The sequence below is a fragment of the Engraulis encrasicolus genome, chromosome 17 (genome assembly GCF_034702125.1).
Source record: "Engraulis encrasicolus isolate BLACKSEA-1 chromosome 17, IST_EnEncr_1.0, whole genome shotgun sequence".
Lineage (NCBI taxonomy): Eukaryota > Metazoa > Chordata > Actinopteri > Clupeiformes > Engraulidae > Engraulis > Engraulis encrasicolus.
Window position 1 is genome coordinate 25,535,274 of NC_085873.1, and position 11,144 is coordinate 25,546,417.

Below are 11,144 nucleotides of genomic sequence, written 5' to 3' on the forward strand. Positions count from 1 at the left end.
CGAGAGAGACCCAGGTGAAATTAGCATGACTAAGGTCCGTCCGTGACAATAAGGTGTCACCTCTTTGTCTCTTCTGCACCCAGCTTGCGGAGGCCATGCGCTGCCCTTTCCGGCACGGCATGCAACTGGAGGTGGTGGACCGGGCGCTGGTGAGCCAGACGCGGCTGGCCATGGTGGACACGGCGGTGGGCGGGCGGCTGCGGCTGCTCTACGTGGAGGGCGGCCAGGTGGCCAAGGACCAGGTGTATGCTGACTTCTGGTGCCACAAGTACAGCCCCCTGGTGCACCCCGTCGGCTGGTCCAAGAGCGTGGGTCACAAAATTAAGCACACAGGTGGGTTGGTTTGTCACTTGGGTGTGTTACTACTGCACTTACTATTTTGGACAAGTACTACCAGGTGTATGCTGACTTCTGGTGCCACAAGTACAGCCCCCTGGTGCACCCCGTCGGCTGGTCCAAGAGCGTGGGTCACCTCATTAAGCACACAAGTGGGTTGGTTTGTCACTTGGGTGTACTGTACTTACTATTTTGGACAAGTGCTACCTGAATGAAGAAGACTAGGTGTATATCAAACTGAAAGTGTCACAAGTACAGCTCCCTGGTGCACCCCGTCGGATGGTCCAAGAGCATGCGTCACCTCAGTGAACAACACAGGTGGGTCGGTTCATTAGTCACCTTGGTGTGTTGAGGTTGACTAGTCATGGAAGCAGGGCCACTGGCAGCTTTGGCCAGGCCGGGGACAAAGTAATTTGAAAGGGCCTCCTCAATACATTGTTATGTTACAGTGTTATGAGGATCCAATTCAGGGCCCCCCCTGTCGCTGGCGGCTTCTCTGCATAGAAGTGTAGTGTGATTAAGGTTCCTCCAAGAACAAGAGTAAGTCAACCTGAAGCTCAGAGAGTAAAGCTGCAGAAAGATCATTTGCTTGCAACTTACCGCCATCAACAACCAGGACTTGCTAACACGCCATACCATTTAGGCTACGGGCAACAATGCCTATGGGGACCCAGGTTGGAATCAGGAGGAGGATGGGGGGGGTCACTGGTTAATTACTCCCCCCCACCATCCTGGCGGGTCGAGACTTGAACTGGCAACCTTTGGGCTACAAGTCCGATGTCCTAAACTCTTACCCGTGACTGCTCAACCACTTACCCATGACTGCCATGATTTGCCATGTGCTTGCGAAATGCCTTCATCGTTGAAAACCGCATGAAAGGTAGTCACTCTCTGGGCGCATTCAGGCCGACTGAGAACGGTGCGGGTGCTCATTCCCGCACCTAATCGCGAACCGGCCGTCATGTTCACGCCACAGACCGGAAAGCAAAATACAGGTTTTTCTCAGTGAACTGTGAAGACAACGTTGCCATCAGCAGATTCAATTGGGTAGCACAGTCACGTGCAAAAAAGTTCAGAGTCCGGTATGAACATGGGCGGTTCACAAATAAGCACTTCAGTGCCGAACGTAACTGGTGCGGGCACCGGCACCGGCTCCGTTCTGGTCGGCCTGAAAACCCCATAGTGTACATGGTACATACAGTAGATGCGGCAGCCTGCATGAAAGGTAAAACCGTAGATGCGTCCCCCAGTCAAAATGGGTTAAAAAAAGAATCTAAAACCCAGTCTGTACTTTGAAAGTACAAAACAGCCCATACCAGACAAATGCTGTATAGCATTAATGCATTTGCCAAGCATATGATTCATGGAGGGCGAACAAATGAACCATAGCCATGAACCATTGGAAGCCAATTCACCCATGATAAACCCATGATTTCATATTCATGATAAATGTGAGCAGATCTGCGCTAGACCATGTTTGCTTTGTTTTTGTTTGTTTGTTTACGTTCATGTTGTGTTCATGATAAATGTGATCAGGTCTGAGTTAGTGAGATCTGAGTATGTGTTTTCTTTGTTTTGTGACTTGTAATGATTTCCACATGCATCAGGTTGTCTTTAACCTTGTGTTCTTATTACTGTAGATTCCTCTGGGTCATCATCAACCTTGCAGCTTTTTGACAGTTACCCTACATTGTTCAAAAAGGTAATCAAGTTCAATGTTGGGCTGTTTTATAAAATAGACCAAGAAGTTTAGTCTTAGTGTGGGATTTTTAGCAATGTTGCTCGTAGTAAAGTTGGACTGTGTAGGATTGCGGCCAGAAAAGGTATTGCAACTATGCTGCTCATTGAAACTGTGCTACCTATTGCCAAATTGGATCTTTTCATGAATATTTACAAAGTAATAATCTAATAGTTACTAGTATGACCAAAGAACAACAGGTTTTGCAACTAAAATGTCTATTTCTGGATATTCGAAATGGCGGACATGGAGAAAGAAGTGCAATTTTCCCAGTCATAATGAATACGTACTTAAAATTTGATGGTGGTGGTAAGTATTTGTGAATGGGCAGTATGTCAAATTTGTGAATGGGCAGTATGAATTCTGGAAATAAACTGTGACAACAACACCTCTCTGCTAAACGACCTGAACAGTTTCTTTGCCCGTTTTGAAGCACAAAATGACACTCATCCACAGAAAACTCCCCCTCCCCCCCATGATCAACCCCTGTACCTGTCCTCTGCCAGTGTGAAGAGGACACTGGCCACCATCAACCCACGCAAAGCAGCTGGCCCAGACAACATACCTGGCCGAGTGTTGAAGGATTGTGCAGAAGAGCTGAAGGATGTCTTCACGGACATCTTTAACATCTCTCTGGAGCAAGCAGTCATCCCATCACTTTTCAAAGCTGCTACCATCATACCCGTGCCGAAGAAATCATCACCATCATGCTTCAATGACTACCGTCCTGTAGCACTGACGCCCATAATCATGAAGTGCTTCGAACGGCTAGTCCTGTCACACATCAAAGCCACCCTACCCACCACCCTGGACCCCTACCAGTTCGCATACCGAGCCAAGCAATCCACGGAGGATGCAATCTGCTCTGCCCTCCATCCAGCCCTCACCCACTTGGACAATAAAGACTCATATGTGAGAATGCTGTTCATTGACTTCAGCTCAGCATTCAATACCATAATACCACAACAACTCATCAGAAAACTGGACAAACTAGGTTTCAGCACCTCCCTCTGCAACTGGCTGCTGGACTTCCTGATGCAGAGACCACAAGCAGTACGGGTAGGGAATAACACCTCAAAGCACCCTGACCCTGAGCACGGGGGCTCCGCAAGGTTGTGTTCTCAGCCCCCTGCTGTTCACGCTGCTGACACATGACTGCACAACGACCCACAGCACTAACCATCTAGTGAAGTTTGCGGATGATACAACACTGGTGGGCCTCATCACTAAGGGCGATGAGACCCACTACAGAGAAGAAGTAGACCTGCTGGCCAGATGGTGCAAAGACAACAACCTCCTGCTGAATGTCAACAAGACCAAGGAGATTGTTGTCAACTTTCAGAGGGTCCAAAAACAACTGCCACCACTGACCATCGACGGTGATGCTGTGGAGAGAGTGAGCAGCACCAAGTTCCTTGGAGTGCACATCAGCGACGACCTCTCTTGGACCACCAACACTACATCACTGGCGAAGAAGGCCCATCAGCGTCTCTACTTCTTGCGCAAACTAAAGAAGGCAAGTGCTACACACCCTCCATCATGACAACATTCTACAGAGGAACCATAGAGAGCGTCGTGTCCAGCTGCATCACAGTGTGGGGAGGAAGCTGCATGGAGAAAAACAGGAAGACACTCCAGCGTGTTGTGAACACAGCGAAGAAGATCATTGGAGTACCACTCCCCTCCCTGCAGGACATTTACACCACACGCCTCACCCGAAAAGCACTGATGATCATCAAAGACACAAGCCACCCTGCACACAAACTGTTCAGCCTCCTGCCCTCTGGAAAGAGGTACAGGCGCCTCCGTTCCCGTACCACCAGGCTTGCAAGCAGCACGATGCATCAAGCAATCAAGATACTGAACACTCAAACCACTCTCCCTTCACTGTCAGCCTCTAGCCAGCCAGGCCACTGACAACGCTCCCCCCCCTCATCCCCACCACCATATCTGCGACTGAACATTCCACCTGCACTACTACATCTGTGACTGAACTTTCAACCTGCACTAACTCAAAACATACACATGCACACACACACACACACACACACACACACACACACACACACACACACACACACACACACACACACACACACACACACACACACACACATACACACAAGCACACTGCACTTTCTGCACTAAACCCAAACATACACACTGACACACAACTCATACTCACACACATACACACACACACACACACACACACACACACACACAGGTACACACACACACAGACGCACACCGCACTTTCTACCTGCACTAAACACACACACACACACACACACACACACACACACACACACACACACACACACACACACATACTGCTGCTGGTGTATTTAATAAAACCTTTTTTAATTATTTATTTTCTTCAAATGCTACTATTACTATGTCAGAACGCTATAAAGGACTTTTAGAAAAAGCACAACAAAATACCTCCTCTTAATGTATGTCCTCTACAAGTCTTCTGTTGTCCAGTCTTGCACTTTAAATGTCTGTATGAGCAATGTCTACGTCCATGTATGAGTACTGTCTATGTCTATACTGTCTATGTCCTTACCTAGATTAGTCTATGTCTGCATGGGAGAGCAAGAAACGCAATTTCAAATTCTTTGTATGACCAGTGCATGTAAAGAAATTGACAATAAACTTGACTTGACTTGACTTGACTACTAAAACTATTGCACAGTGCACCAATGCATATTTGCATTTGTCACTTTTATTGTTTATTTTGATATGTTTTCAAATCATTGTTTTGTATTCCCAACTACTACTACTTTGTGCTGTAGATTGCACAAGACATACATTTTAAAATAAGAGGTATTATCAAGAAATATTAATACACATTTGCAATTGAAATATGGTTGGGTTTTGTTTTGGGTTTTTTTGGGGGGTGGGGTTACAAATTATTGATCTGTTTCGTATACTGTACTTCTTTATGATGGATCTGGTACGAGGTGTAGAGTCTGATTATAAGAATTGAGTGTCAAAGGATGCAAACTAACTTTGTCTGTCTGTCTGTCTGTCTGTCTGTGCGTGCACGCGTGCGTGTCAGCCAAGGACGGTGTACATGGAAGGTGGCTTCTTCAAGGAGGGAATGAAGCTGGAGGCCATAGACCCGCTGAACCTTGGCAACATCTGCGTAGCAACTGTGCGCAAGGTGACCGATACCTCTCTCTCTCTCTCTCTCTCTCTCTCTGGTATTCTGTAGCACAGACAGTGTTTGTTCATTATAGTCATTTTATTGAAGATGAGAATACACTGTATTTTATTACCAATTCAGACAGAAATGTAAGAAATGCCAATGGGTGCACTTACCTTTTCCTCCCACTGTATATGTCTGTTTTGTGTGTTACTCTGGTTTGACTGTTTGTTTTCTGCCACAGGTTCTTCTGGATGGCTATATCATGGTGGGCATCGATGGGGTAGAGATTGGTGACGGCACAGACTGGTTCTGTTACCATGCCAGTTCGCACGCCATCTTGCCCTGTGGCTTCTGTGAGAAGAACAACATTCCCCTCACCCTCCCTCCAGGTAAACAACCCTGGTGGTGTCAACAATAATCGATTCAGCAATGCATTGCAATGCGGGCCAGGACAATTCAATAATCGATTCAGCAATGCATCGCAATGCGGGGCAGGACAATTCAATAATCGATTCGGTAAATGCATCGCAATGCCGCCGGGCAGGACAATTCAATAATCGATTCGGCAATGCATCGCAATGCGGGGCAGGACAATTCAATAATCGATTCGGCAATGCATCGCAAGTTTCAATTACTTCCGTGAGCATTTCTGGAGCAAAGTAATTCAAAGCATTGAAAGCTGCAGGACGGATACACACAACAGCCATTAACATGTTGCTCAATATCTGACTGCTTGTATTTCCTCATGACTGATTAACGTTTTGTCTTCAGTAGAAATGCATTGCATTGCAATGCATCGTAGAATTGGACTGAATTCTGGACTGAGTCGAATTGAATTGTTACCTCCCGAATCGTAATCTAATCGAATCTAAAGGGCAGTGCCAATGCCCACCACCACTGGGTACAAGTTATTATAGTTCCTATTTTTGAGTGTAATTACTTAAAGAAGACACTGTCACTGTTTCTTCTTGTGATTTCCAGGAAGATCAGACCATGTTTTATGACCAATTTAATAGAAATGTAAGACATTTCAAAGGGTGTACAAGCTTTTTCCTATGACTGTAGATAAGTAATTAAACAAATATAGTAATGTTAAATACGATAGTCATCTGCCAGCATCTGTTACTTTTAAAATTTGAAACCCCTGTTTTTGTCCCAACAGAACAGGACTCTGCAACATTCACTTGGCCTAAGTATCTGGAAGAAACAGATGCAATTCCTGCACCAAAAACACTTTTCAATACGGTGAGTATTACTACCATATGGGTACTACTGCTATGAACAACAACAGCACCCATCAATGTACTGTATATCTGTATATCTGTGTATGTATCTGTATGTCTTTCTGTGGTTCATTCCACCTATCTCTTTCAGGATGAAATCAGGCACAGGCATAGTATTACTGCAGGCATTAAGCCAAATCTTCAGGACATTTTGCATCTCTCTCTCTCTCTCTCTCTCTCTCTCTCTCTCTCTCTCTCTCTCTCTCTCTCTCTCTCTCTCTCTCTCTCTCTCTCTCTCTCTCTCTCTCTCTCTCTCTCTCTCTCTCTCTCTCTCTCTGGTATACATGTGGGCATGAAGCTGGAAGCAGTGGACCTGATAGAGCCTCGGTTGTTGTGTCTAACTAAAGCCGGGCATACACTGTGTGATATTTTCACTCTTGGGTCTTAAGCTTCTGCTCACACTGCACGGTGGAATTTCACTGTTTAAAAGTTCACAGCTCACGACTCACGTCCTCACTACATGAGCCGACAGTCGGATGCGAGTGAAATACTTCCACCGTACGACGCGACAGGCATGTTTCCCCGGTCTGCAGAGGAGGGAACATGCGCACCTGAGGTGGAGATGAGGTCGCGCTCAACAGCGAATCGCATGGCCCTATTCATTTGAGCATGTGAAGTGTCAAATCGGGTCGTAGCGCGATTTGTGCACGAGCCACGACCAGAATTTCAAACCGTTTTGATGTTCTTGCGACCCTGCGATTGCATTATCGTGAGGTGAAATCGCTTGTCGTTACCCCATGTACACTGCACGATGCGAGACTCACGATTGACCTGCGATTGAGCAAGAAATCGGCCCGACTCTCAAAGTCGTGCGAGTGCCAAATCGGGGCAAAATCGGGGCAAAAGTCGCACAGTGTAAGCCCAGCTTAACTCTCTCTCTGTCTGTCCTTTCTCTTGCGCTCTCTCTCTCTCTCTCTCTCTCTCTGTCTCTCCTTCTTTTTCTTTCTCTCTTTCTTCTGACAGGATGAGGTGGGCCATGGTATATGTCGGGGCATGAAGCTGGAAGCAGTGGACCTGATAGAGCCTCGGTTGTTGTGTTTAACTAACTCTCTCTCTGTCTGTCCTTTCTCTTGCTCTCTTGCTCTCTCTCTCTCTCTCTCTCGCTCTACCCTGCTTCCCACAGGATGAGGTGGGCCATGGTATATGTCGGGGCATGAAGCTAGAAGCCGTGGACCTGATGGAGCCTCGGCTGGTGTGCGTGGCCACGGTGGAGCGCTGCGTGGGCAGGCTGCTGCTGCTGCACTTCGATGGCTGGGAGTCCGAGTTCGACCAATGGGTGGACTGCGAGTCGCCCGACATCTACCCTGTCGGCTGGTGCGAGCTGCACAGCTACCAGCTGCAGCCGCCCGTCAATCCAGGTGAAGTGTTATATAACTTTAAATTTAATTGTCCTTTTGAAAATACAGAAGCTCCGGATTGTAATTGGTAACATACGATTTCCTTCCCTTCTTAAAACTTGCTATGGTTGAGAAGTGACAATGGCAGGGGTCTACAAAATAGTGGTTTCATATCAATCCGAGTGTAGCAATTTGATGCCTCCTCAAGAGAATTGATTAACTGTATTTTGTTCGTTATATTGCATACATAGCCTAGCGAAAAATATTGTTCTCTTTGACAACAACGTGGACGCCAGCAGGTTCATCTGGGTAACGCGTGCGGAAAATGTCAGAGCCCGGTATGAACGTGAGTGGTTTGCAGGTAAGCAGGTTCCAACTGTAACTGGTTCAGGAACGGACATCGGCACGATTCTGGATGGCCTGTACACAAAATTGGAGAGCGGAGACCTTCACCAATAAGGGTTGCCAGATTTGACTTCAGCTCAATAATTGCTCAAGAAACCACCTGGAGGCAATACATCCATAATCTTTCCTGATAAGAACTAAATGCTATTGTTTTTTATCACCATTAAGCTACAGAACACACTTTTTGAACTGCAGATAGTTATCCTAAACAGTCCAATCTGGTAATCCTACCACCAAGGCAGCCCTACATCATTGTACTAATCATTTTCATTGATTAGATGTGTACATGGTGTCACTGTCATTGCAGAGCTGCAGTCGCAGGCGCAGGCCAAAACAAAGATCAAACCCTGGAAGAGTGGAACAAAGAGTAAGTGTATGCTAAGCATGCCCAACACAATACAAAGTAAGTTCATAGCAGTCTGCATGTGGTGAGTTGGCATTTAATGGTATTTTACCCACACACACTTGTGGACAATATATCTTCGCGCACACTTGGTGACAATGTCTTTGCTCCAACCTGGAGCATCTATTTTCCCTCCTGATCAAAGTCAATGTAAAACTAATAGTGAATGAATTTGGTCCATTATACCATGCAGCATAGGAGAGCTCGAAATAGTTTTTCCCCATAACTCCCAGTTAAAATGTACAAATTGTCCAAATAGTCATAACAAAATTAAATGAAAACCACGCAACCACACACACACACACACACACACACACACACACACACACCTCAGACACATAAAAGTGCACTGTGTAATATTTTTAGCAGTGTCTCTCCAGAGTTCATGCTGCCCATTCACAAATGTTACCTTTTTCCACAAATACCTTACCACCACCATCAAATTCTAAGTGTTCATTATGATTGTCTAGACTCTGACACCCGCAACAGTCACTGAAAGTGAATGCATTCATTAAAAGTGAATCTGAGATAATTGCATGTCATTCGCTTTGTCAGCACAGTGGCAGGATCAAAATGGAAGTCAGCTTGAGAACAGGCGGTGATAAAACAATAACATGACTTCTATAAAGTCTGTCACACAGCGAAAATTACAAGAATTGACTTGTATGTACAGTATGCAAATAATAAAGGTGCAATGTTGCGTGAAAAGAATACTTGTCAGCTTTTGCTGTTTTCCCCTCTGAACGGTTTGTGTTCATCTATTTGTAGAGAGAAAGCCAAAGAGGAAGGGCAGTTCCACAACCTCACCTCCCAAGCAGCAGCAGCCGACCCCAAGGCAAGAAGAGGCCCCTCCTACCTCAGACAGTCAGGTGGACCTTTATCAGGATCTGCACGTGAAGATTGAACCCAAGGAGGAGCCCACAGAGAGTATGTGCAGTGGGGTGTACAGTGTTTTTGTTTCTGTCCTCAGGAATTTTTAATTTTAAATTGGTGTAAGAGTTAACACAGAAAATGACTGCCAGTGGAGGTCCTTCCTCCCATTCTTTTCTCTTTCCTCCGGCCTCGCAACATACAAGTAAGACAGAAATCATGATGATACTCGTGAACGGTGTGACGTTTTCCATGTACGTTACGCCCATTTGTGGGGGAAAACAACCCATGCAAGTCAATTGGTGAAGTTGGGGTTTAATAAACGAAAGTTATGGACCTGTAGACTAGCATTGTTCACGCGCAACATGCCGAAAACGTGTTGTGTTGCCGGCTGTTCAAATAATAGAGCCAAACAGCCGTGCCTGAAGCATGGACTGTGTTCTTTTAGACAAGCCGATGTAGCATGTAAGTTGATGAGACATTCGGTTTGTTTTCACCCATAAAGGGACGTAACGCACATTTACGAGCCAAGTACACGGGTGGCCGTTCATGCTTATTGTTGGATGCATAGCTTTCATCTTATAAAAATAGTCTGACTTTGTGGGTGTGTCTGTAATACCGTATGCCAATACCATTTGTTCATTTTTTCACTAATTCACTTTGGCTTTTTTTGTGATGCCTGCTTTCCCCAACAGTAATTGCAGTGAAGGTGAAAGTGGAGGAGCTGGAGGATGAGATGCCCGTCTCTACATCTCTACCGCACATTGATCACGAACCACCAGAGGCAGATAATCCAGAGCCGCCAGTTAAGATCATCAAACAAGAGCTGGACATTGCAAGCCAAGGGGGAGGAGGGCTGTAGCCAGGCCAGGCCAAGCATCAACTGTGGACACTGACTGGGCCGTCGAGGGGTGTGTGTGCGGGGGGGGAACTATTGTCCTGGGTCCAAGGAGAGAGGGGCCCCAGAATTGGGTCCTCCTTACATTGTATGTAGGGGTGGGGCGGGGTGGGGCAGAGGGTTGTCCTGTTCTCATCCAAGGCTGTCAGAGGCCCTGGAGACTGGTAAAAAAAATGAAAACCATGCCACATGTTGTGTTGAGGCACATCAAACAGGTCTGCAGAGCATGGCTGAGGAGCTACTGTATGTTCATCATGAGAAATGTTCCACACCTTGGTTCCTTGGTTGTTATTGCTGAGTCGCTGCTGAGTTTGTGTTGTCTTTTGTGTGCTATTGTTACAAATCACTCTTTATTGTCGTGCACATAAACTGTATTACGAGTCAACCGAACTGTTGTTACCGTCCCAGATTCACAGTATTCAACACTATCCTATGCCCGGGTGGTTATTGAAAGTAGTCATTGAGTGCCTTACCCAAGTTTTTAATTAAAATCATCCCGTTGCTGCTTCTATTACTAGATTCATTACTTGATCAGAATAAAACATAGGTAAGTCAAAGTCCAAGTGTACTTCGGGAGAATCTATGTAACAGGTGTTAGCACAGAAGATTGAAATTGTGTTTGACCAGACTCCAATGTGCAGTTAAACTGAACACATTGAAATTGACACACACACACACTGCAGTAAAAATGTATTATCTCCAGGTAAATATGCCACCTAT

General features: G+C 45.9%; 1 protein-coding gene across 2 annotated transcripts in view; it reads left to right on the plus strand.

Moving 5' to 3' along the window:
- Positions 1 to 10,987, plus strand: part of l3mbtl2 (L3MBTL histone methyl-lysine binding protein 2) — a 34,161-nt gene extending 23,174 nt beyond the window's left edge. Inside the window, exons 11-19 of one of the 2 annotated variants that reach the window (XM_063222050.1) lie at positions 84 to 333; positions 1,977 to 2,038; positions 5,139 to 5,243; positions 5,470 to 5,617; positions 6,391 to 6,473; positions 7,635 to 7,869; positions 8,561 to 8,656; positions 9,425 to 9,583; positions 10,222 to 10,987. In XM_063222050.1, the coding sequence (XP_063078120.1) occupies positions 84 to 333; positions 1,977 to 2,038; positions 5,139 to 5,243; positions 5,470 to 5,617; positions 6,391 to 6,473; positions 7,635 to 7,869; positions 8,561 to 8,656; positions 9,425 to 9,583; positions 10,222 to 10,388 (1,305 nt within the window). In that variant the 3' untranslated portion in view covers positions 10,389 to 10,987. The remainder of the gene's footprint in view (positions 1 to 83; positions 334 to 1,976; positions 2,039 to 5,138; positions 5,244 to 5,469; positions 5,618 to 6,390; positions 6,474 to 7,634; positions 7,870 to 8,560; positions 8,657 to 9,424; positions 9,584 to 10,221) is intronic. The other variant, XM_063222051.1, reaches the window with a different exon arrangement.
- The last annotated feature ends 157 nt before the right edge of the window (positions 10,988 to 11,144 follow it).